At 39.5% G+C, this 27,976-nt stretch overlaps 1 protein-coding gene across 1 annotated transcript; it reads right to left on the bottom strand.

Moving 5' to 3' along the window:
- Window positions 1–5,601: 5,601 nt before the first annotated feature.
- gal3st2 (galactose-3-O-sulfotransferase 2) lies at window positions 5,602–10,922 on the bottom strand. The gene is made up of 2 exons (XM_025897975.1): window positions 10,023–10,922; window positions 5,602–8,655 (listed from the first exon to the last, which is right to left on the bottom strand). Exons 1-2 carry the CDS (start codon window positions 10,647–10,649, stop codon window positions 7,825–7,827), a joined length of 1,458 nt encoding a protein of 485 aa, XP_025753760.1. The 5' UTR covers window positions 10,650–10,922; the 3' UTR covers window positions 5,602–7,824.
- Window positions 10,923–27,976: the final 17,054 nt, after the last annotated feature.

Raw genomic sequence — 27,976 nt, 5'->3', positions numbered from 1 at the left:
GCATTCCTATCAACTGTAATTTTACTATATGAAAAACATTGTCCTTTAATGAAAATCGCTAGAAAGCATCACAGATCAAATAAGCCATGGGTCACAAAGGGGATAGAAGATGCATGTAAAAAGAAAAATAATCTATATAAGAGATTCATAAAACAGAGGACAAAAGATGCTGAGATAAAGTACAAGTTATATAAAAATAGATTAGTAAATATTATAAGAACAAGTAAGAAAGAATATTACCACACATTACTGGAGCAAAATAGAAGTAACACACAAGAAACATGGAGGATATTAAATAGCATAATCAAAAAGGGCTCAAAAAATAAGAATTATCCAGACTATTTTAAAAAAGATAAAGATATTGTGCTTGATAAAACTAAAGACATTGTAAATGAATTTAATGATTTCTTTGTAAATGTTGGCTTTAATTTAGCAAAAGAAATTCCAGAGTCAAGAAATAATAATGACCTAAATAAACATATTACTCAGAATGTGTCCTCCATGTTTATTGGTGCTGTAACTCATAGAGAAATAATTAACATTGTGAAGACATTTAAAAATAAAAAGTCCACCGACTGTTTTGGTATTGACATGATGTTAGTTAAGAGTATCATAGAATATATAGTGCAACCTTTCGCATACATTTGTAATCTGTCCTTTCGAACTGGTGTGTTTCCCTCACAAATGAAAATAGCAAAAGTTATTCCAATCCATAAAAACGGAGAGAGATGTCAGTTTACCAATTACAGGCCAATATCACTACTCCCACAGTTCTCAAAAATTTTAGAAAAGTTATTTGTTAATAGACTTGATAAATATATTGAGAAGCATAATCTCCTAAGTGATTACCAATATGGCTTTAGAGTGAAAAGGTCCACTTCGATGGCAGTGATGGAACTTGTAGAAGGGATATCTAATGCAATAGATAATAAGGAATATACTGTTGGTGTTTTTATAGACTTACAAAAGGCGTTTGATACAATTGATCATTCTATATTAATGAATAAACTAGAGAGATATGGCATAAGAGGGATAGCATATAAGTGGATGAAAAGTTACCTGGATGACAGATATCAATATGTTGAAATCAATAATGTAAAATCTAAGCAGTTGAAGGTAACTTGTGGTGTTCCTCAGGGCTCTGTGCTGGGCCCTAAATTATTCATATTATATATAAATGACATATGTAGTGTTTCCAAACTGTTAAAATGTGTATTGTTTGCTGATGATACCACTCTGTATTGCTCAGGTAAAGACCTAGAACAGCTTCTGACTACAGTGGAAAAGGAGTTAAATATATTAAAAAACTGGTTTGATGTAAATAAGTTATCGTTAAATATAAAGAAAACAAAATTGATTATTTTTGGCACTAAACAAATGAAAAATGCATCTAAAATCAGGGTTAATGGAATTGAAATTGAAAGAGTGTATGAAAATAAATTTCTTGGAGTGATAATTGATGATAAGCTGAGCTGGAAGCCTCATATAAATCATGTGACAACAAAAATGTCAAAAACCATTGCTATTCTCTACAAAACAAAGCATGTCCTGAACAAAAAATCATTATACACACTTTATTGTTCTCTGCTGCTTCCATATATGACTTATTGTCTGGAGATATGGGGTAATGCATATAAAACAAATACTCTTCCTATTTTCAAGTTACAAAAAAGAGCTATAAGAATTATAAATCAATCAAACTATATAGAACCAACTAACATTTTGTTTATTAATCTGAATACCCTAAAATTTTATGATTTAGTCGAATATAAAATGGCACAGATAATGTATAAAGCACAAAATAACTTGCTTTGCCGCAGTATTCAGAAGCTGTTTAAAGTCAGAGAGAGTCAATATGACTTAAGGGGAACAGATGTCTTTAAAAAAAACAAGATAAGGACAAACATAAAGCAGAGATGTGTTTCTGTTAGAGGAGTTAACCTGTGGAATAGTTATGACAGTGATTTAAAAAGGTGTAGTTCATTTTCCTTGTTTAAAAACATGTTTAAAAATAGAGTATTAGAAAAATATATTAATCAAGAATGAAAAGAGCAAAAATAATAATTCTGAAACTCTTGATTGTTTTGCTTTGATGTAGTTATCTAAGGTGGAAAGTTTTTTTGTTTGTTTGTTTGTTTGTTTTTGCTTTGCTTTGTTTTATTCTTTGCTTCGAGCCCTGTGTACAGGAGCTGCATGCAAAAGATTTTTTGTTAAAAGGGTTGGCATAATAAGCAAATGCTTCAGCCAATTCCTTTGATTAGCCTTGTCTCATGATTTTTTGCTTTGTGGTAATCTTTATTTTGTATTCTGTATTCACTGAGATATTTAAATGCTAATCAATAAAAAATCAATCAATCAAACATCTCTAAAATTAGAAATATCCTGTCTCAGAGTGACGCTGAAAAACTAGTTCATGCATTTATTACTTCTAGGCTGGACTACTGTAATTCATTATTATCAGGAAGTCCTAAAAACTCCCTGAAAAGCCTTCAAGACTAGAAAGAGAGAGCATATTTCTCCTGTATTGGCTTCCCTTCATTGGCTTCCTGTTAAATCCAGAATTGAATTCAAAATCCTGCTCCTCACACACAAGGTCTTAAATAATCAGGCCCCATCTTATCTTAATGACCTTGTAGTACCATATCACCCTATTAGAGCACTTCGCTCTTGCACTGCATGCTTGCTTGTTGTTCCTAGAGTATTTAAAAGTAGAATGGGAGGGAGAGTCTTCAGTTTTCAGGCCCCTCTTCTGTGGAACCAGCTTCCCATTTGGATTCGGGAGACAGACACTAACTCTGCTTTTAAGATTAGGCTTAAAACTTTCCTTTTTGCTAAAGCATATAGTTAGGGCTGGACCAGGTGACCCTGAATCCTCCCTTAGTTATGCTGCAATAGACGTAGGCTGCCGGGGGACTCCCATGATGTGTTAATAGACCTCTCTGCATTGACTTGTACCTGATATTAATCTCTGTCTTTCTTCCACAGCATGTCTTTCATCCTGTCTTCCTTTTCTCACCCCAACCGGTTGCAGCAGATGGCCGCCCCTCCCTGAGCCTGGTTCTGCCAGAGGTTTCTTCCTGTTAAAAGGGAGTTTTTCCTTCCCACTGTCGCCAAAGTGCTTGCTCATAGGGGGTCATATGATTGTTGGGTTTTTCTCTATATCTATTATTGTAGAATCTACTGTACAATATAAAGCACCTTGAGGCGACTGTTGTTGTGATTTGGTGCTATATAAATAAAATTGAATTGAATTGAAATTGAATTAATTATGATAATTATAAGAATGAACTGCAGGAGAATAACAAAATCCATGGTAAAATTCTTGAGAATGGCATGAAATTATGTACCTCAGTCTTACAAATGGTTGATTGGTCCCATGCCAAGACCAAATTTTGTTACGTGCTTGGACCAGTTCTGTTTACGTTATACATGCTTCCCCTATGCAATATGTTTAGAAGGGATAGGATACATTTTCACTGCTAGGCAGATGATACCCAACTTTATCTATCCATGAAGCCAAATAGAACACACTGATTAGTTGAACTGCAGGAATGTCTTAAAGACAAAAAGACCTGGATGACCTATAATTTTCTGCTTCTAAATTGAGATAAAAGTGAGGTTACTATACTCAACACTAGAATCTTATAAATATGGTGCTTAACCAAATGCCTATTCTGATTTAGTATTCTGTCATCTGTAGTCTGTTTTTTAACATAACTATATAATTCATCAGTACCATCTGAAGTAAACACATATACACTACCGGTCAAAAGTTTTAGAACACGTGCATTTTTTTCGAGTTATTTATTGCAGTGGTGAACTGCCAGAGGTTAAAAAAAAGAAAAGAAAAGCAAGGTTACTCAAAACTTTAAAATAATGTACATTTCAGAATTATACAAAGAGATCTTCTTCAGGGAACACAAAATGGGTTAACAATTTAAAGGGGTTTTGGAGCAAGATGAGTTGAAGCAAGAAAAAGCCACTGTAAAGTTGTCAGAATGAGACAGAATAAGACAAAGAAGCTTGCCTGGGCCATGAAGACTGGAAGAAGGTGTTATGGGCTGCTGAATCAAAATTTTAAATCTTCGGTTCATCACACAGGGTATTTGTACTCGTGAATAGGTGAAAGGATAGTTCCACAGTGTGTGGCATGTCAAACATGGAGGAGGAAGTGTGATGGTCTGGGGCTGTTTTGCTGGTTTCAGGGTCCACCCTGAACCAAAACAGCTACCACAGCGCCATGCAATACGCTCTGGTATGCGCCTAATTAGGGGTCCATCCTACAACAAGATAATCACCCAAAACATAAGTCCAACCTATGCCAGAACTACCTCAGGAAAAAAGAACAAGATGGTAAGCTTGAAAACATAGAGTGATCAGCACAGTCTCCAGACTTAAACCCCATCAAGCTGGTTTGGGAACAGGACAGAAGAGTTTTCCTCTGCAAAGCAAGTGCAGAACATTTATGGAAACTTCTGCAACAGATATGGGAAGAACTTTCTGAAGAATATTTGATTTCTGTTGTAGAAAGAATGCCATGGGTGTGTTCAGCTGTTATATCTCCCAAAGGTGGCTAATTTGAAATGAAAGGATAGTACAAATAAGCAATTGGAGTTGAGAAATCATGGAATCATAAATTTATAGACCAAAATGTATTCTAAACGTTTGACTCATCAGGGTGCAATGACACATTAAACTGCATAAATTTCAATAAAAAACCGGAAGAATTGGGTGTTCTAAAACTTTTGACCAATAGTGTATATTCAATGTACAGTCCCAGTCAAAAGTTTAAGACCACAAAAAAATCATATTTGGCTTTCAAGTAGAGCTTCAACATGCAAAAAGAAGCAATGGGAGTCAGACAAAACATTTTTTGAGCATGCAATTTATTAAAAACAATGCTTAAACTGAAACAGGCTGTTTTACAACTGATCAAAAGTTTAGGACCACATCCCTTCAAAAGGCCAAATCTGTGCAAAAATGTGGATTCATTATCATTTTAAGTCAGGTAGTCACACTGTAATGATGTTGTGATAGCAAAGGCAAAAAAACTTTCCCTTTTTTAAACATGGTCGGGTTGTTGAACTCCATAAGCAGGGTCTCTCGCAGTGCACAATTCTCCACCATGAAAAAATACGGTCTCTCATTAACGAATATCACTTGTTATGAAAATGGGCTGAACCTGGAATCAAGCTTCCTCTTTAATAATTACCGTGGATCATTTGCAGAGAATTTCTCTTAGTGCTTTTTCCCCTATGCTCTAAGTGTTTCTGAACACTCCATGCCAACAATTTACAAGAACTGTTTTCATGTAGCCTTGAGCAGACAGGAATCGAACCCTGCCCTGCTCTATCACTGGAACGACCACCCCAGAATGTGAATGCTACAGAATGCTACCGAATGTGTACTGGTATATGTACAATGGCTTCCTTGATACCACAGGTTCTGTACAGGATAATGGTCAATGAAACTGTACTTATAAGAACAGCATTATTAAATGAACAGACTGTGGTAGACTAGCAGTAAAGCATGCAGGAAAACATCCAGGTGAGTGATTACCAATCTTCCTTATTGCACTTGCATATAAGCTTCATCTTTGGGATATGTTTGACAGATTAAAGAGCAAAAAGTCATGTTTAACAGCTTAAACACAGGCAGACAATCACTCTTGGCACCACACCAGAACTGTAACTCAGGTAGTTTCCATAAAAAGGTCCTTGATTAATTTACTTTAGAAAGAGAACATTGTGCTACCTGTCAAAAATCCTTTTTTTGTTCGGAGAAGAGGATTCACTCTGGGTCTCCCATGGCAAATTGGTCCTGACTGAGGGAAAAGACAAAGAGCAATCCATGAGACCCCTATGGGTGAAAAATCTAGGGAACAGTTCACCCTCCCTGGGATAGGGTTACCAGGGCCCGCTCTGGAGCCAGGCCTGGGGAAGGTGCCTGTGCCTATGCGCCAAACGACAGTTTAGAGTACCTTACCTTTTTGGAGTTCCCAGGTGGGGTGCTTCAACACTAATGTGAGCAATGACAGTGAGACCTGGAGGGGTGTGATTGAAAGCAAAAGCTAAATTGGATCTAAACCCAAGTGGTATTCTGTCACTGGACTTCGGTGCAAACCACAGTTTGTCCATAACAAACACCATGTTCAAACAAAGGTGTCCATAAGTGTATGTGGCACCAGGACACCCTACTCCACAGATCAATGATTGAGTTTATTCGAATCATCAGATCTGCATCTGTATGACACTCTGTGAGCTGTGAACTGATCACCACCTGGTGGTGAATTGGTTCTGGTGATGGGAGAGGATGCTGACAGACCTGCCATACCCAAACTTATAGTGAGGATGCGCTGGGAAAGCCTGGCTGTGAGGTCTTCAACTCCCACCTTTGGCAGAGCTTCAACAGCATGTTAAGTGAGACTGAGGACACTGAGTTGGAATGGAACATGTTCATTACATCCATCGCTGAAGCTGGTGTACTAAGCTGAGGTCACAGTGTGGTTGGTACCTGTCGTGGTGGTAACCCCCGAACCAGACAGTGGACATCGGAGGTGAAGGGAGCCATCAGGCTGAAGAAGGAGTCCTATTGGGCTTGGTTAGCCTGTTGGACTTCGGAGGCAGCTAATAGGTACCCAGAGGCCAAGTGGAACGCAGCTTGGCCAGTGGCTGAAGCAAAAACTTAGATGTGGAAGGAGTTCGGAGAGGCCATGGAAAAAGACTTTTGGTCTGCCTCGAAGAGCTTCTGCCAAACCGTCAGGTGACTCAGAAGCTACTCTGCCCACACTGTTTGTAGTCCAGGTGGAGCGCATATAAATGATGTCACAGTACATTTGGCCACATTACTTTAATGACCCCTTGCAGATGTACATACACAACTGTAATGGAAATCAAGTTGAGTCAAGTCAAGTCACACACACACACACACACACACACACAGATTAATACATTCCATTTTATATATGTATATTTTATTCTTTGTGTAATTTGATATTTTAATGCAATGCACTTTTTCTAATGTCTAATGTTTACTAATGTTCTTCCAGGACCAATGTGTCCTGGAAGAACATTGCTTTATTTCAAGGTGTATTACTGTGGCTCAAATGACAGTAAAAAGCAACTTGACTTGAACTAGCATGTTCAAGTCAAGTTCAAGTCACGTTGCTATCTGCAGCACTTAAAACAACACAGGGAATCAAAAACAGTCCAAAATTCAGTCCACTGCCATGTACTTCAAAGATCTGTAAAGATGAGCAAACAAACAGCGTACAAGCAAGAAAACAATCAAAAGTTAATTCGTCAAACATAATTTACTCTTGACTGTCTTCTAACATCCAAGACCTAACAATATTATATGAGAAAAGAAAATGATTAAATTAGCTTCAAATATCTATTGATATGTGATCATTCTTATGAAAAGATCATAAGAATGGTCTTTTTTAGTTATTCACCAAAGTGATATGATATTCCCGCTGCCAAACAGCCTTTCTCAAAACCTTGAAAAGCTTTCATATTTTCAACTTAACCACTGGTGTGGCTACTAAAATAAGAAGAAAAAAGAAAAGAAAAAAAACAAAAAAAATTGTTAATACCCTACCTACATATACTTCTTAAGCATATCACATATCCTGTGATTATTAGTCACAAGTATTACTCATGGTATTCTTGTTTTATTGTTAGCTTCTGTTTTTGTTAACAGAGAACTTGTGGAACCCCATTGGTTTTTGAGACTTGATAGTTTACTTCTTAAGGTCAGGCTGCTCAGGTCTTCCCATTCCTGGTGCTTAGCCATCATAGCAGTTTTCTTTAGGTGATGACGCTCTTATTTAACAATCTTAGTTGCCTGTTTATGCTTAGCAGCTTCCTTTGGGAACTGCTTGGTGTACAGATGGTGTGTGTACTGCAGTTCTGGTAAGATAAGTCTCTGACATTTTGTTTTGGTTTGTATATCTAAGTTTGGGTTTAGGTTATAGCCCTGAATGACAGCTGTTCCATACTGAAAAGGCTTCAGCCTAGCATCTTTTACCAGTGATGGGTCAACCGCACCCCTATCTGTCAGGCAAGTGTTTGCAAGCTTGACTTGTAGCTTTCTCAGCTGAGCTACTTCCCTCTCCATCTTCTGTCGTCCAACTAGACTATCCACTTTGTGCCAGAAGGTTGTGTTAAAGTGCAGGTAAATCCTCCAGTCTAAAGCATTCCACATCTTGATTTTCTCTGCAGTGTTCGGTGAAAGTGAATGCCGAGTTTGTTCACTGCGACTATTGAGCCGAAAGGAAACCATATCTTCCAAGGACCAGCAGAGGGAGTACTTGAGCAAGACCATGGACTCATCAAAGTATTCAGAAATTAGTATAAGATTAAAGTCCTGTTCTATAGTTTGAATAGCCACAGTGGTTCTCTCCTCAAAGTCTCCAGTGCCAACTGCAATATTATTCTTAAAGCCAAAGTCAAAAGCCAGAATATTGTGAGCGTAGTGGTTGTTGGCCACTGATGCACTATAGTTTCTCCAGCTGTTGTCTAAGAAGTCCTCCAGGCTAAATGTCTTACGAAAGGCTGGGATGCTCTTATAATAACTAAAGATGGATTCCATCATAGCCACAGGATGTCTCAAGATGGAAAAGTAAAAGGTATCCTGAGGCATCACTTTTGCCACCTGGGAAATACATAGTAAATTACATAGTCAGACACCTGTTGTTCTGAAGACCAGTAGTGTTATCACTATATTATCCAGGTGCTATATATGTTTATTCTTGTCATCCTTAGCAAGTCATAAAATCAGATAAAAAAAAACAACTTCAGATGAATTTAAAAATATGTTACATTATACCATGTCCTTATTTCAATAACAAAATGCAGTGTGTGAAAAAATAATACACCTTTACTGCTTTCTTGGGAATTTAGAGGGTAAGTTTCAGCCAGGTGCTGCTAATCAAAAGCACTGATTAAATGATCATTAACAAGTGTCACAACCTCTATTAAAGGAGACATTTTGGTTTCGAGCATTGAGATGTGTTTTCACACAGTGCCAAAAAGGAAAGAAATCTGCAGTGATATTTGATGACTTTTACAGAAAGGCAAGAAGTTTAAGACTCCCACCCCTTAAAAAATAAAAGAAAATGAAAAAAAATAAAATACATATTTATTAGTCTTGAATAAGATAAACTAGACCAGATTAAAGCATACCATTCTGCAATCCTTCCTGCCTGCAAAATTATTTTTAAAAATGTGTAAAATTGTGACTGGTGAAGGATTTTTATTAGAACTATTTTGCAAAAGCAATGGGAGAAACACCTCTTCATAAGAGAAACCCCTCTCTTATGAAAAGAGGTGTTTCATAAGATACTATGAGACTCCTCTCTACACATGTAACTGTATAGTAATGATAAAAGTATTTATTCTGCAGAAAAATCTTCCCCATCACTGCTATATGGAGTAGTGTCAATGCTGCAGATGTTTAATGCATAATAGTCTATAAAATCACGGGTTTGTAGTGCCTGTCCTATAAGGACCACAACAAATTTTAATCATCTCAGAAACACAAGCCTAGATCATAGATTCATAGATACAGTCTTGATTTTTTTTTAAAATCACTTCTCTCTAGTGAATCTGTAACAAATGCAAATATCACTGTGCTAGATTAATGTCTAAACGTTGCAAAAACTAAGAAGCGATGCACACATACACGCATGTAGCACAGTAACATGGTAACTGGGACATCTCATGATATGATGGTAAATAATGTTTTATGTTATCCTACACATTGTGCACACCTGCTGATCTCTGGTAAATGGTTTGCAGTATGAGTAACCATGGCAATATACCCTTGTGAGAATTTTCTTTGTAGTACACAAACCCAGGGTTAACCTTTAAGGTACCTGTATAAGAATAAATCCTGCTCTATAGTTTAGATAATTTGTACATTAGATAATATGTCATTAGGCCTTGTCTGCCATGTCTGTTTAACAGTGTTAAACAGACATGGCAACCATGGAACAACATACATTTTTTGATGAAACTCACCTCAGATTTTTTAAACCTCATGTGGTTGCACATGATGTGGAACTCTTTCACACTTCTGCTGCTGACTCCTTCAACAAAATGTGGAACAAAGAAAAATGGATAAAATAACTGGCTCTGTTTGTTTAGAGGAAGGGCAAAGGTCAAGTTTCTGCTTTCCCCATAGCGATACAGGATGTTTAAGATAGTGCTGCTTGCTGTCTTGTGTGTCTTGAGGAAAACGATGTGAGACTTTGGATGGCAGGTTGCTTGAGTGTGAGTACTGTTCTGAGTATTCAAAAAACTAGAAGGAGCGGGAGAGCGGGTGAATGTTTTTTCTGTGCCTAGATTTAAGTCTTTCCGGGTACTATGGGAAACCAGAGAAGATGGAAGGTCTATGTTTGGTTTGTTTCTGTCTTTGGGTAGAAGCAGCTTGCCCAGTATAACTTTTCTCACCTCCAGTTGAGAGCTTGCCAGCCTGCTGATTAAAGAATATGAAGGCTTTTCATGCCGCTCATTACCATTTGCAGTTTGTTCCATTTCTTGTGATATTGTGTCTTCAGGTCTTATGTGAGGAAAATCTTTTTCTTTCTTGATAGGAAACTTCATCTGCTGGAGTTGTATTAGCTTGCCATTCCTGGAAAAAGTCATAAACAAAATAAAAAACCTCACTTCCAAATTTTATATTGTTGGTGCTAGGTCGGGAACTTTTGACATCACATTTTAATGCACTGGAGGTCCTTTACTGTGCCATTTCAATAAACATTTCAATTTTGTTTAAACAAAGGTGAGGATGTGACTTTCTATATGCAGAAAACATCATGTGAAAGGTAATCAGTACCTCACAATGTGACACTACAGGTATATTCAGCCAGTTATCCCTTGAAAGCAATTAGTTTATGAACATGCACAAAACACTGCAGAATACATGTACACACTTCAGAATACAAGTAATCAAGAAATGTCAATATTGTAATATTATAAATTATATTGTGTGTGTGTGTGTGTGTGTGTGTGTGTATCAAATGGCTTTTCTTTAATTTTTTTTATTACTTTCTACATTGTAGATACACACTGAAGACATCAAACATATTAAGCAAGATATATGGAATTATGTAGAAAGAATTGATAAATAACTAAATATTGTGGTGAACGGGTGAATGTAGGTATGAAAAAGGCTAAGCAAAAGACCAAAAAAGAAAGGAATGGAAAAATGCAGGTGTGACAAAGAAACAGATGGGAGAAGCTGCTACCAGATAAGCTGAATCTGTGTTGGGGGAAGAGGGAGGAGTATCATTCTAGTATTCTAGTTTTTTGTTGTTTTTGTTTATTCATCAAATCAGTTCAATTTATATAGTGCCAAATCACAACAACCGACAACTCAAGGTGCTTTATATTGTAAGGTAAAGGATCCAGAGATACAGAGAAAAGCCCAACAATCAGATGAACCCCTATGGACAATTACTTTGGCGACAATCGGAAGGAAAAACTCCCTTTTAACAGGAAGAAACCTCTAGCAGAACAAGGCTCAGAGAGTGGCAGCCATCTGCTGCGACTGGTTGGGGGTGGGGGGAGGAAGACGGGAAAAAGACATGCTGTGGAAGAGAGTCTAAGATTAATAATAATTAATAATTAAATGCAGAGTAGTGTATAGTGTGGTTACTGAAGAAAAGGTGACTGAAGAAGAAAAAGTTAGTGGATTATGGGAAGGCCCCATCAGTTCAGGTGTGTGTGTTCCCCTGCTTCTACCTCTCCTTCACACCTTCTCATTTAATGTTTTTTCTTTATTTTTACTACTTTCTATTGATCAAATATATGAAGCAAGATGTGTGGAATTATGTTGCAAAGAAAAACTTGATAAATAACTCTAAATATGTCTTTTATTTTAGATTCCTGAAAGTAGCCACCCTTTGCTTTATTGACAGTGTTGCAAACCCTTGGCCTTCTCCCTATAAGCTTCATGGTGTAGTCACCTGAAATGGTTTTTACTACACAGATAAATTTGGGTTTAAAACAAAATCAATTCAATGTATTAAGTTTCTCTATAGCAAAACAACAGCCAGAATTAAAGTTAACAGCTGTGAGAGAAAGATTTGATCTAGAGAAGGGAACTAGGCAGGTCTGTTGCTTTAGTCCCACATTGTTTGCTCTATATATTAAACCACTTGCTCAGATGATTAAGCAAGATAACTCGTTAACAGGGATCAAAATCAATAACCAAGTACACACTATTTGTTTATTTGCAGACGATATGATGATATATTTAGTAGACCCAGTTAATTCCTTTTTTTAAATTAAGGCAAGCATTAAACACATTTGGAAAATACTCAAGTTACAAGATAAACCTTAAAAAGACTCAAGTTCTTGTATTCAATTGTATCCCAGACCAAAAGCTCCAAGAATTGAAAATAAATTGGAATGCAAACTCCCTGAAATATTTTGGTATAAAAATAACAACAACAACAAAAAATGATCCAATCGACTCAGACATACAAAAAGAACTTGATAGATGGAATACATATCCTTTGAGTTTTAGTGACAGAATAAATGTAATCGCGCCAGGAACCTGCTTGGCCAGAACCGGCAGACAGCGCGAGGGAGAGCCCTGCGTAGATGGAGCCGGAGATTGCCATGTAGGCTGGTCCAGCAGCGTCCACGCCAGAGATCAGTACGTCTCCTGGACCTGCCCCATCTCCACCAGAGGCCAACGCATGGTGGGGTCCTGCGAGCCACCCACCAGTCAAACAGCTGTAGAGCGTTTGTAACAGCAACCGTGTGAGTTAATAAAGAGATGCTGAAAAGCATGAAACTGTCATTGGGTCTGCCGTGGTATTGTTACAATGGCATTGATCAGTTTCTCGGCAATTTACTATACTATTCATGCAGTAAAAACACTGAAACTACAATATTGTCTCTTGATGCTGAAAAAGCATTTGATAGAGTTAACTAGAAGTTTTTATATACAACTTTACACAAATTTGGTTTTGGACACTCTTTCACAAACTGGTTAAAAATATTATATAATTCCCCAACAGCATGTGCCAGGACAAATGACCAAACACCTTCCAGCTTCTGTCTCCAGAGGGGCACCAGACCTGCCCACTCTCCTTTCACTGCTTCCAATTTTTATTGAACCACTAGCAGCAACAATTAGGCAGGCTATAGCGATAAAGGGCATAAAATGCAAGAATGTAGAACTTAAAATCAGTCTTTATACGGATGATGTGTTGCCTTTTCTCCAGCATTCACAAACCACTTTCTCTGAGATAATTACATTAATAAACTCTTTGTCAAGAGCTTCAGATTATTCAATAAACTGGTTAAATCTACAATTCTTCCAGTGAATTGCTCCTTCCATAATTCTTCTTATATCCCACTGCAATCTGGAAATATTAAATATTTAGGTATTAATGTTTCTCCTAAATTTGCAGATTTAGCTAAATTAAACCACATCCAACTTTTAAAGAAAGTTTGAGACAATCTGGCTAAATGGAAGTCTTTACCCATATCACCCATATCACAGGGATTGCTTCAATAAAAATGATGGTCTTGCCAGGAATCAATTATTTATTCTCAGTGATCCCAAGTAAACTATCACTGACTGGTTAAGACTGCTGGAATTTATGGAATTTCCTTTAGAAAGATAAATCCCTCCATATTAACTTTCACTGCTACTTCTTAGCCAACATGTTTTAACCATCCTGAGATGTATTGTAGCCACAATACATCTCAGGATGGTTAAAACATACCTTCTTAGATAAGATCCGGCAAGACATAGAACAGACCCTATGCAATAATATAGAGATTTCTGAGATCCATTCGATCAAACATCAAACGACAAGTATGATTTAAAAGCATTAATATCAGCTCCTCAGTGACATGATGACATGATGGGAGCTTCTAATCCCATGCAAGTTACTGGCCTGGTAACCGTGCTGCTCCTGGGTGGGTCTTGCATGGGCTTGGGGACTTGGGTTCTGGGAGTGCTTGGCCTCCAGGCTGGGGTTCTGACTGGGCCTGGGGGGCTTAGGTCCTGGTTGGTGTGTCGCCAGGGTTGTCAGTGGGTGTATGCGTGGTGGTCATTCCTGGTGCAGGGGGCCTGGCCCTGTCACGAGGACCTTTGGTGCATTGTTAGAACTAGGGGCCTCTTTAGCTGCTTGGGTGGTTGTTACCATCTTTTGCAGGTCATATCTGCAAAAGATGTGACCTGCATCTTTTGCAGGTCACAGAGTCCACTCTGTAGGTGGTGGTGGTGGACAACTTGGGTGTCTATTGTCTGATGTAGTCTCAAAGTTGACTGAATGTTGGGGATGCTGTAGTGGGGTAAGGTGGGCCACCCTGAGCAGGCTCGGTAGTGCTGCTGTATGGACCCAGCCACCTGCCCTTGGTGGATTTTGGGGAACAGGGGTGCCTAATTGCTTTCCTCCTCCCACATGCAGTGCCTTAAGCACTGAGCCTGCTGGGCACTGCTGCGGCCCCCTGTGGCTTCTGCACCATGGCGGCTGAGTGACCCCCGTCCAGGGCTCTCCTCACCTCAGTTCTAGGTGGGTGCCGCTGCAGTGGTCCTCCTGGTCTGGGGGGCCTCTGAATGTCTGTTAGATACTTAAATGGAGAAACCTTATGAACACAAGTGCGCTCACACACACTTGTACAATAGGGCATGGAGAGAGTGAAGGAGTAGAGCCACTGGTCTGCCACATCAAAAGGATCCTGTTGATGTTGTTTGGGCATCTGACTAGGATACCTCTGAGGGAAGGTGTCTCAGGCATGTCATACCGGGAGCAACCCCACTCAGGACTTGCAGGAGAGATTATATCTTTTGGCTGGCATGGGAAAGACTTCTCCCCTGGATGAGATGGAAGTGGATGGTGTGAGGGAAGTCTGGACTTCTCTGCTCAGACTTCTGCTCCCACAAGCTGAATCCAGATAAGTAGCAGATGGTTGGATGCATGGATATTTTGCTTAGAAAAGATTATAATGAATAAAAGTTTTGAAAAATTCACAATATTATCATTACTTCTTTTTTTAGATGACCAAGTATACCTTATGCACCATTAACAATTAGTTTAGACTTATTATCCAGACCTCTACCTCATCAACATGATCAATATTTGCCATAATTTCAAAAAGTTATGGACAAAAGTCTTTTTTTGTGTAAAATTACCATTGTTGTTAACAAAAACTTGCCAAAAACGCCCAATGTATCAAATGTGATACAAAAAACTCTAAATCTAAATGAAATTAACTAATTAATTTGACAATTTTCTATAATTAATCACGATTAATCGTAACTACTTGATCAATAGCCTGGTTGCACTTACATTTTTTCAACTTTATATTTAATCTTGTTACTAACATTTATGCAATATAATGAAGTTAATGCAGAATAAACACAAAGAATGTATGCTTAAAGAGAATTTGAATAGTTTTCTTCAATCTTTTAGCACAGGTTCTCTCCTATGAAATACAACTTTTTAAAAAACCTACATACTAATAGGTAAGTATACACTAATATATATATTAGTGCTTTTAAACAATTAAAATGTTTAATCAGACTCATCACAGGGTTACAGTGGATTCATTTTGATTAATCGCGATTAAATATCATTCATTTATATTCTATATTATTCGCATTTCATTTTGCATGAACAAACAGACTCAAGAAAAAAGGTAAAATATACGCATACTTAACATGTTTATTGAACATCTTGAACATTCATGTTAACAAAAAACTCGGTAAACATTTATCCACTCTCTCTGTCACTCTTGGGGAGGCACTTCAAGTCCTTGAAACAAGGAACCAAAGCTATTCAAAGCGCGTATTCTCAACGATATTAATAGGTCTGCCGTTTGTTGCAATCGACTTGGCAATTGTGTCAGTCAATATTTCTGAGGTAAACTTAGTGAGCCCCCGATGCTCTATGAGTGGTTTGTCGCAAGCTGGGTGATGCGTTAGCCAAAGTCCTAGCAGCATCCCTGACTAATGTATGGTAAATGGATAGCACTTTTCTACTCTTCTGAGCATTTAAAGCGCTTTACACAACTTGTGCATTCACCCATTCACACCCACACACGCACATTTTCTTAGTGCTTTCTAACTAACATTCACACACACATTCATACTCCGATGGATGCATCTGTTCCGTCTTGTTATTTTTTTTAATTCTCAAATTTCCCATCGAGGGGGGTCAATGCGCGTTTATCATCTTCCATATTGAGTTGATGCTTGTCAGCTGCCTGTCACTACCAGATCTACTGCCCATTTGCACATGTGCAAAGGTAACTCTACTTGAACAAATGCGTTCACGGATACATTTCAGGGATTTTGAGTCATTTTGCACTCCAGAAGTGTTAATTGCGTTAAAAATTGTAATCGCGTTGACAGTGATGGTGGATTAATTTGCGTTAACATGTTAATTTTGACAGTACTAAAAGAAATATATAATAATAAATATTATAAATATATAATAAAAATATATCATACACAACATGTGGATTTGGCTATAAGGGTTAATAAACATCTCAGTTCTAAAAAATCTGAATTTTCTGGCTATTTTTTGGGTTGGGTCTTACAAGATTAAGTCTCACTGTGCATCTGTCATTCTCCTTTGCAAAGGCCTTTGTGCAACCCATCTCCTCCCCAGCTCAATCTCTCATCACTCAAGCATCTAGGCTCCGGGGAGTCCTGCTCTAATCCCTTTCACAGCTGGGGTTCCGTTCGGCCGAGAAGGGCCATCAAACCACCAAACACCTATCTATATTCTGTTCATCTATAAATCATGTTTATTCTTTCTAATAATCTCTCCTTACTGAACTATTGGCAGAGCTCTGAGCCTACAGGGGGATGTAGGATGAAGTTACTGAGAAACAGGACTCAGAACATGGTTCACTGATAACTTTAAGTTCAATAAATTAACTTTAATGTTGTATTTTTTTAATGTATTATATTATGTACCATATTATATATTTTAAAGTTTATAATTGTCACATGAGTTATCTTTCACCAATGCTAGATTTAGCAAGAATTGTCCCAAAAAAGATTAACGATAACAAAGTCCACTTGGTTTGAGAAAATTGATGTTGAGAGTAGGACTTTACCTGGCCTGATTGGTGACAAAGGTCTGAATGGCAATACAGACTCCCAGCAAAATGAACAGTATCCACAGAGAGTGATGCCTGCTGTGCAGGCATCTCTTCCTCTTCACAAACCTGCAAAAACACACACACACACACACACACACACACACACACACACACACACACGTAGTAATGATTTTTAAATTGATTAAGTGACTGTTGCCACATTGTGTTGAGACTGGGTTATGAGAGAAAACTAAGTGACACATTGCCACAGACACCTCCAAGTGCTTAAACTGCCTCTGAGTAAAACAATTAATTCAACTCTTGTACAATGAATTTTCCGTGGGTTGGATGTTGTTTTTGTTGTATGTATGTTCTTTACTGCTAAGATTTTGGTTGCTCAACTGTACAGTTCACTTAAAGCTCAAAATAACTGCAAACCTGTCACTAATTACTAACTGATTTAACATTTGCCAATAGAACTAGAGTATGGGAACCCACTCCAAATTAAACAAATGCAACGTATATACCTCATTTTCATTCTAATAAATGCCCAAAGTATGCAATTATATTTTCATTATTTTTTCCTTTTTAAATAAATATTTTTCTCAGTATCCATAGCATGAGTAGAAGAATTATCTTGTTTTATCTTGTTTCACTTTTGTAACACCAACAAAAAGAAATTACAAATGACAGCTTAATTTTAGAGAATTTTAGGGATTTTGATTTTTTTCTCTGAGAAACAAATCTAGCCATATGTGGCTTTCGTTTCTAAAGTAAACTAAATTTATACATGCTGCTGATCATATGTAAAGGTGTAGGATTAATTATATACATACTTCTGAATAAAAATATTATGAGAGAGAGAGACCAACTACAGTAACATCAACTATGCCAAGTTACTAATCCTAAATTCATTGCTGTTATAGCACCTAAAAAAGAGAAAGAAATCTTCTCTACACCTCATTTACATGGAGCTTAAAATGCTTTTTGTATACTGGATATCCCCATGGCATTCAAAACACTGATGTAGTTAAACCATACAGCAACTTCTTCCTGACTATCTTTATTCCAGTGTGTAGACTTGCTGTTGCGGTGATACTCAGCTTGTTCTAACATTCTGGAAACATGCAACAACACTGGAGAGTAAACACACACACACACACACATACACGCACATATAAATCACATGGTACCACTCTGACTCTAGAATTTAATTCTAGTAAAATTTTACAGTTGAGCTAAGATTCTAATATTTTTAATCTGGAGGTTAATTACAAAATCAAAGAAGCTCATATGAAAAGACATACAGTATATTGCCAAAATTTTTACCATTCTCCCAGAAGCGCATTTGTGAAGTCAGACACTGATCTTTGATGAGAAGGCCTGGCTTGCAGTATCCGCTCTAATTCGTCCCAAAGGTGTTGGTTTTTTAAGGGTAGAATGGAAGGCAGAGCCTTTAACTTTCAGGTCTGTCTTCCTGTGGAACCATTTATCTTTCTACTTTTAAGATTAGATGTTTTTTCTTCACTTGCCTTTTTACTCATTATATGTTTATATTGCATTCTAATTATTAGCTGTTATTAATTTTTTCTCTCTTCCACAGGGTGTCTATTGTCCTCTCTTAGTAGCCAGTGCCCCAGGTGGAGAGACTGGTGATTGGAGTAGATTTCCATGGGCATGTAAGTAAAGGAAACAGATGCTAGTGTTTTACAAAAAGGGTGGAAATTGTTGTGCTGAATGTGTACTTTACGAAGAGGGGGAAGAAATAGTTTTTGTTCTGGGCCTGGTTCTTCTGGAGTTTTCTACTTGTTAAAAGGGAGTTTTTTCTTTCCCACTGGCATAGGGGATCTTCTGATTGTTTGGATTTTCTGTTTTCCCCACATTATTGTAAGGTCTTTGTCTTACAATATAAAGCATGTTGTGATTTGGTGCTATATAAATAAAACTGAACAGAACTGAATAGGGTAACATATATATGTGGAGGAACGTACTCAACCGCCCTAGGGAGAGTATCTCATTTTGACCTTGAAACTTCCAGGCTATAGTCGGTACAGATGTTCTTTTATACTGTGCGAGGCACTTGATTATGTATGTATGTTCTGCCTGCTACTATTTTACAGTGTGCTGTTATGTGCTAGATTGTTTCAGGGGCATCTTTGCACACCCTGCACCTGGGCTCTTGCCTAGTGTGGTAGATCCCAGCCTCTATGGATCTTGTGATAAGAGATTGTTCCTGTGTTGCCTCAATTAGTACCTCTGTGCTGTCTTTCAGTTTAGCTTTGTTCAGCCATTTCTGGATGTCAGCCACTTGTGCCTTTTTGCCAGTGGTACATGCCATATGCAGGAGCCTGTCCTTCCATGATGATTCTTCTCCTTGTTCCTCTTGTTTCTCTGGTTTCCTCTGCCTGAAGTATTTGCTAAGGATGTGGTCTATTGTGGTCTTCCTGATGTACTCATGTATGTTCATTGTTTCATCCTGGACGGTGGTTCTGAAATTCATTAATCCTTGGCCATAAGCATACAGTCTCAGGATGCTGGATTTGGGGTGAAACCCTCCATGCAAGATAAGGAGCTTCCCTGTCTTGATGTCAGTGGCTTCTATTTCCTCATTTGGTCAGCTTATTATCCCAGCAAGGTATCACTGGCAAGGAATTGGTGTTGATTGCCTGGCTCTTGTTCTTCCCATTCAGCTGACTCTTCAGGACTGGACTTGCCTTACCCTCTGCTGGCTCTGGTTTTCCTAGCGGCCTCTTTGTGGTTCCTATCTGCCTGTAGGATTCCAAGGTATTTGTAGCTGTCCTCAGTGTCTGCAGTGTTCATTTCTTGTAGTACAATCCCCTCCGTTCTGACTACCTCCCTCTCTTTTTTACCATTCAACTACACTTCTTCAGTCTGAATAGCATTCCAATGTCATTGCTGTAGGTTCTAGTGGTTTGGATCAGTGAATCGATGTCTCATTCACTCTTGGCATACAGCTTCATGTCATCCTTGTAGAGTAGGTGGCTGACGATTGCTGCATTTCGTAGTTGGTATCTGTAGGGGGTTCAGGCCTATGCAGAACAGCAGTGGGGACAAGGCTTGTGCTATTGGCTTTTAGTTGGCCTCTAGTGTTGTTTGCCACATCGCAATCGAATTTCTGATAAGGCCATTAGGGTCCTGTTGATCTTGTATAGTTCTAGGCGTTCCAGGAACCATGGGTTGAGGCATTGCGTCATAGGTTTGCAGTCAATCCAAGCGGTGTACAGCGGTGAGCCTGGTTTTACAGTCTTGGGTGACTGCTCTGTCGGACAGGAGCTGGTGTTTTGCGCCTGTGGTGTTTCTGCCTATGAGTGTCCCACTCATATATAAAACCATATGCCAACACTATTTAATTTTTTCCAATATTTACATTTTACATTTTTGAATACTGTTCATATGTATGTAGTGCCACAGAATTGTGCACCTCACCCCCCTTTGTTTCCTACATGTCTGCACTGAGTAGGAGATGCTCTGTATCTCATTGTACATGTGTAAAGACATTCTCTACTGTACTCTCTACTACTACTCTCTACTAACCTGAAGGTTGTTGGTTCAATCCCAGTCTGCTCCAATCTGCATGTCAAATATCCTTGGGCAAGATACTAACCCCAGGTTGCTCTCCGATTCATTCATCGGAGTGTGAATCTGTATGAATGTTAGTTAGGTAGCACTTAAAACCTAGAAAAGTGCTTGTGTGAATGGGTGTGATTGGGTGAATGAATAAGTTGTATAAAGCGCTTTGAGTGCTCAGAGTAGAAAAGCGCTATATAAGTGTCAAGGGATTTCAGGATTTTGGGATTTTTATTATGTTATGCTTAAAAATACATTTCCTTATCTAGATGTTTTTGCTCTTTCAGTATTCAGCTTAAATGGGGAAGTTACACTCTGTGCAGACTCAACAGGAAGCCTGCACGCAGCACAGTTCTATTTTATCTCTTCCTGTACGTCTCTGAGAATGCTATGAATAAAAAGGCTGACAACTATTGCACTGGGTGCGAGTCTCCCTGAGTCTCACCCATGTACACGTTAACCTGTCTGAGCGTTTTTATTCTGACCTGAGTTGCAATACAGGAAAACTCCTGACAATAAGAACCAGTCTATTTACCATTTACCATGTGATGGTTACTGGATCCTGTTCAGGGAGTTTGCTTTATCCAGGGTCTACTCTTAGATCCACTAACAATTGAGCATTGTTTCTATGAGTTGTGTCCTTCTCCCATATGCTCCTCCAGTATTGCTCTGTCTCCGTCTTGTGGGGCTGTTTTCATGTTGTTCACCTCCCACTAGGGGTACACCTTGGATTATTCAGTGGAGTACAGATGGTTTATTCTCCTGCCTTCTGTCTCTCTACAGAAAAACAAACAGAAAGCTCTCAGGCAGGAGGAGCAGGATCCAGGGCATGTAGGGCCAAAGAGGGGCCACCAGGATCAACCTCACCTCCTTGGTGTGGACTTAACAGAGGATCGACTGGAGGAGAGAGAATGGAGGGAAGGCATAGAGGAGACACTGGGGGCAGGGGTGCACAAGGGTGTACTACCCCAGGGGAGGGTTGTCATTCTGCAAAAAGGTCGACCTCTGCTCTTCCAAATTTGCACCAGATCTGGTTGGATCGTGAAGATGGAATTTCCACTCTCCTCGACTCGGGCCCTTACTTGACACAATGTCTGCCACCATATTTAGTGGCCCTAGCACATGAACTGCTCTGAGCGGGCAGAGCAGGCATTAGCCAGAGAGAAGCCAGAGAGCCAGAGAGAAACTCTGGCTAACAGCATCAGCCACAGTAAGAACCAACTGGTTACGTAAGTCCACAAGACCTGTAGACCTGTCCAGAAGGATACAGCCAGTTGCAGCGACACTAGGTGAGCACCGAGTGTTCAACTCACAAGACCCCAAGAAACAGACCAGGTGCCCACAGCATCAGCTACAGCAAGGTTCCACTGGATGCATGAACCCATGAGACCACAGATCACAGCCACATATTAGAGTCACTGCAAAGGACCTTTTCTTTCTTTCTTTCTTTCTCTTTTTAGGGCAACAGCAACTATGGGGACCGGCCAACCAACAGGCTTCACAACACAAAGGCAATGGACACACACTGTACCATGCAAAGTACACACGCACACTGCATCTGACAGCAAGTGGAGATCAAAGAATCATAGTTTTCATATCTGCATAGATGTGTTATAGTGGGCAAGCCGGAGTGTCTTAAAGAAGTATCCATATGTCCTGATAAAGGGGGTTTCATTCTCCATACATATGGAATATGTAAAAGAGTGGAGAGACAGTCTTGATGTGATAGTGAGCAAGAGTGTAAGATTTACTGCCAAGATTCTCCATCCAGAATGTGGAGAAATTGAATAGCATCTCAGTGTGTGCATATTTTCCCTGCTGTTGTCCTTGCATACAGTTTTCTGATATTCTGTGCTGTTCTGTATGGGGATTCTGTACTCACTCAGAGACTGGAATATACACAGAAATATTATTATCACCATGGATTCAAACTATAAATACATAAATATATGAGGAAGCCAGCAGCACCTCCTTTCAGTGAAACAGACCAGTGATGGGGTTTCCCTGGTGAGGGGGAAACTGGTGACAGCAGTCCATCTTTGGAGGGCCATGACATGGATGGAAGGACCCCTCTGGTGGTTTCCTGGAGGGGTCCTTCATCGCTGACTGAGGCAAGAGGCTACGTCAGATCACCCTCATCACTGGAGCCTCAGATTGAGGTGGGGCAGCTGTCGAGCCAGATAGCAGCATTGGAGAAACTGGAGTGTGGAGCTGCAGCTGCAGCAGATAGGATGAGGAAGCAGAGCCGATAGATGATGAGTGCAGACTCAAAGCCAAACTTCACCCTTAGTCTCGGTGAAACTGGCAAAATCCAACAACCAGCATAAACCAAAGTCCATTACTCTAAATATAGAGAAACAGCAAGAACAAAAACAAGATTACTATATGAAGGACCAGATTGTGACGAACGTCAGATTTGTTATTTTGAATGTGTCTTTTTGCAATGAAAATCTGTTTGTGTTTTTCCATTTGTATGGACCTCACACCCCACTGGCAGTCAACCAGTAAGATTATTTTAATTTTGCGCTTTAGGAGTGTTCAGCTAAGTAACCCGTTTCTAATGTTGTCTAGCAGGAAGTGTTTCGAGTTACCAGGAAAAGTAGCCGCGTGGCAAATCTAGTAGTTCAATAGTAATTAAATATTTTAATACAGCTGAATTTGATTGTTATTTTATTTGGATGATTTGTTATTTGATTGTTGAATTTGTCTGTTATTTTAAATGTCTTACCCTTTAAAAATGAATCGCAATCTTCTGTGCTGCTATATCTTCATGGCTATCTGTGTCTGCTATGGCTATCTGTGTCTGGTATGGCTATCTGTGTCTGCTATGGCTATCTCTGTCTGGTATGGCTATCTCTGTCTGGTATGGCTATCTCTGTCTGGTATGGCTATCTCTGTCTGCTACTAACATCGCAGAACTATTGCAATGCTCTGGAGTGAAATGACCATATTCTCAATTTAAAGGCTCTGGAGTGAAAGAAAATATTTTTCTAGCTTCTAAAACAGCAGTGCTTGCTTTGAATGCTAGTGGGTGATTAATCACCAGAAAACACGATTCAAAACCTGAGAAAAAAAGCGGGAAAAGTTCATCAAATATTGAAATCTACAATGTCACAATGTCTGTTTTTCACAGCAATAAATATTTCATCGAAACACAGGGAAAACCTCACAGAATCTTATGTTCAATGTTATTTATTTGACTTCATAACTGCATGCAACTACAATGAAAACGGTTTAGTTTTTAGCAAATGTTTTTATGAAGTTAAATGTTTATATAAGCAGCTCTCACAGACAAACATGAACTTTTAGCCTCTCTGTGTAAGGAACAAAATTGCATAGCAGGGGCTCCTGCTATGCAATTCTGTCTTTTTGAAGAATTCTACACATTTCTCTGTTAGCAGTCAGCTGAAGCGCAGTCAAATCCATTGCAAATACAAGTGCAGATCAATATGTCCTATTGCAGGGGTCTATATATTGTTTTTTTACCTTTGTGCTTTGTGTGAACAACTAAAGTAAGTAAGTAAAGTTTATTTATTAAGCGCTTTTCACAGACAGGCAGTCACAAAGCGCTGTACACAAATATTAAAATAAACAATACAATCAATAGACATTATACACAATGTAAACGATCAAATGTAAATAATGTAAAGAATATAAAATACGTAGATCAACAATAGGCTTGTTTGAACAGAAAAGTTTTTAACTGCTTTTTAAAAGAATCCACAGAGCAACTAAGGTGTGTTGCTTATAAAATCCATGAAGTGCTACAGAGAAAATTACATTTTATTTATGTAATTAACACATTTTGAACTCTTAAAGAAATATAACAAAAGGAAAGACACCCAGCTGAACTAAAATGATCCATGTAGCAAACAAAAACTGTTGTGAGCCACCACCCTTTTAAAAAGTAATTGGAAAAAAAGCACTATGCCGCTAAAAAAAAAAAAAAGATATTTGCAAAATTCTGCCTAAATATCTATTTTACCTTGTTAATGTGTGTGGCGGGGCGTGGTCTGCAGTGCTGCTGAATGGGAGTCGGACGCACCTGAGCGGCACCCGCAATCACGCCTCGCCGCCTTAAAGTCTGTGCTCTCTCTGCTGTTGTGTTGTCGGGCTGTGAGCTGAAAAGCTGCAGCCGGCTGTATGCGTACAGCAACCGTGTGTGAAAAGTGGTCAATATAGAGATGCTGAAAAGCATGTTCATGCAAACATCGTCGGGTCTGCCGTGATATGTTTACAATGAGACTTCTGGTCCCGAACCTCTGCTCACAGCATCTGCAAATCGGGGCTTTCATCTTTAAGCAGGACTGTAAGCTGTCATCTGTGAGGCGTGAGCGGTGTTTGTTTTTAACATAGTTCACGGTGGAGAACAGCTGCTGACATAATGTGGATCCGAAGATCCATAATTGGCCTACCTGGGGTTGAAAGTCTCGATAAATGCACGGCGTTTCGGCGGGTACACCGGCTTCCCCGAGTGTAACGCTTATTTTGAGCAATGAAAAATGGTAAATGGCCTGTATTTATATAGCGCTTTTCTAGTCCCTAAGGACCCCAAAGCGCTTTACATATCCAGTCATTCACCCATTCACACACACATTCACACACTGGTGATGGCAAGCTACGTTGTAGCCACAGCCACCCTGGGGCGCACTGACAGAGGCGAGGCTGCCGGACACTGGCGCCACCGGGCCCTCTGACCACCACCAGTAGGCAACGGGGGAAGTGTCTTGCCCAAGGACACAACAACCGAGACTGTCCGAGCCGGGGCTCGAACCTGCAACCTTCCGATTACAAGGCGAACTCCCAACTCTTGAGCCACGATCGCGATAAAATAATAAAATATTATTTTATTTTTATATTTCAAAATCACAACAATCTTCCAATATAGAACTACAAGTTTTTTTAAAAAGAACTAAACACAAATAAAATGCACTTCAGCTAAATACTTCTAATTTATTTTCCCAAACCACGCGGAGCCGCAGTACAAGGACTAAAGAGCCGCATGCGGCTCCGGAGCCACGGGTTGCCGACCCCTGTCCTATTGACTCCAAGCAGACTAACACTTCGACCAACATGATCAGCTACCCCTGCAGATAGGATTGTACTTCATGCAAAAGGTACTGCAGCCTGAAATACAGATCACTAAGGTTCCTTGGCAACTGTTACCCAACTGCCATCAGATTGTTAAATTCACAACAAATATCATAATAAATACACAATTCTGATGTATGACTGTATGACAATAAAGGAAGCAAGGCCCCAGCAGGAGTTCAAACCAATAACCTTCTTGCTGTAAGATACAGCAAGAAGGCATCACCAATGACCAGTCAGTAGGTGACGATTTTGTACTTTTTATTAGGTACATAATAAAGCACAGAGCAGGTTAGGTGTGCAGCTTAATTTGCATGGTGACAAATGCAGGTGAGAAGTACAGAGTATCTAGAATCGAACTTCCAGTTGAGTGAACGCTGGCGCGCCTGGCTACCGCTGCTCACCGGTTATTGTTATATTTTTATTATAATTTTTTCAAATGCTGACAACAATTTGAATCGAGTATATAAGGCGCAACCCTGTTTTGACTTGTTTCTGCAATATTTGCGAGTTTCTGTTGCTTGCGCTGCAGCTGTCAGTGTCACGATCCTGGGTCTTTGACCCAGCATTTTAAGTTTTAGTTTGATGTTTATGGTTTACTTTTAGGTTCATTAGATTACCTAAGCTCATTTGTCTATTTCGATTCCTCTTGTATTTTCTTCCCCTGTATTTAAGTTTCCCTCACTCTTTGTCTGTGAGGCTGTTTTGACTGCATGTCTTATGTTATCAAGTTTGGATTGTCATGTCTTCTTCACATGTTTCCTGTTTTATTTTGGAAGAGTCTGGTGTTCTTTGTTCATTGTAGTTAGTGTTACTCTCCCCTGTATTGTCATTATGTTTCATTCTAGTCAGCTGTGTTCTCATGTGTCTCCACTTCCCCTGATCACCTCGTGCGTATTTAAGTCGTCAGTCTTCCTTTGTTCATCGTCAGGTCGTCTGTTTTTCTCGCCATAGTCAGAGTCACAGCCATTGCCACAGTTAGCTTTCATAGTTTGTTCCCAGTTTAGGTTTCTGTTTAGTTATTGTTCTTGTGCTGCCCTCGTTCTCATTTGTTTCATTCATGATCATCAGCCACAATAAAGAGGCTCGCTTTTGTTTAAGTTCAGTCCCGTATCGTCACTTGTGTTCGCACCTGGGTCCACCACACACATCTCCGCACGGTCTGTCTCCACAAACCGTGACAGTCAGCTGTTTGTTCGGTCCCTACTTTCATCTGGCCTCTTCCAACCATTTGTGCTCAGTGCTCGGCCCTGATTAAGATGTGGATCCACAGGCTGCTGGTGTGGGTTGTGCTCACCTGGGTTGTTTTATCCATCGTTCATCACCCGGCGACAGCTCTTCTCCAATACTCTGCTACGGATCTTTTGCGGCTCCGATTTTGCCTGGCTGTCTCTCCACCTGTGGCTCTTTACCTCTACCCAGACATCGCCTTCAAGCCCCGCCGCAGGTACATCCACCGAGGGCTTCGGCGAAATTTCAACATCAATGACACTAACTCAATAGTGTCCATCTGGTCTATAGCTCATCGTTCTCCCCGCAAGACAGACCGGGCTGTCGACCACAACGTGCTGGCCCACCTTGCTAGATCAACTAAGCCCTGTCAGGAAAGGTAACTCCAGTATCATCTTCAATCTATTAAACATCCGCTCTCTCACTGGTAAGGGACATCTCGTCCAGGATCTCCTCTCCGATCGTAAGTTGGACTTTCTTTGCCTGACTGAAATGTGGCAACAGCCCAATGATTTTGTTTCTCTCAATGACTCCACGCCATCTGAGTTTGTTTACACCTATTAACCTCGCAACTCAGGGAGGGGCGGGGGTCTCGCGATAATTCACCGGAAGCACTGGAAAGTTCTCCCTGTCTCTGCCCCTCCCTCCCATTCATTTGAATACGTTGCATTACAGCTCCCTGGATCCACCCCCACCATTATATGTACTGTTTATCGACCACCTAAGCCAAATGAGTTTTTAAATGAATTTTCTGCTCTTTTCACTCATTTCTCTGTATTTTCTCCAAATCTGATAATTGTTGGTGACTTCAATATTCATATGGACAATGACAAAATCCCTCTTTCCAGAGATTTTACCTCCTGCCTGGAAAGTTTGGGGCTTCTACAGTACATAAAGTTTTCTACTCATTCTAAAGGACATATCTTGGATTTGGTCTGTTGTTCTGGCATTACCCCTACAGCACCATGGTTTACCCCCAACCTGCG

The sequence above is a fragment of the Oreochromis niloticus genome, linkage group LG14 (assembly GCF_001858045.2).
Source record: "Oreochromis niloticus isolate F11D_XX linkage group LG14, O_niloticus_UMD_NMBU, whole genome shotgun sequence".
NCBI lineage: Eukaryota > Metazoa > Chordata > Actinopteri > Cichliformes > Cichlidae > Oreochromis > Oreochromis niloticus.
This window is presented reverse-complemented; position numbering and strand designations above follow the sequence as displayed.

Coding starts and splice junctions, on each gene's coding strand:
- gal3st2 (XM_025897975.1), bottom strand. CDS start 10,649: ATGACTTTTTCCAGGAATGGCAAGCTAATACAACTCCAGCAGATGAAG. Junction 8,656..10,022: donor TGAGGTTTAAAAAATCTGAG/GTGAGTTTCATC, acceptor TGTATTTCCCAG/GTGGCAAAAGTGATGCCTCA.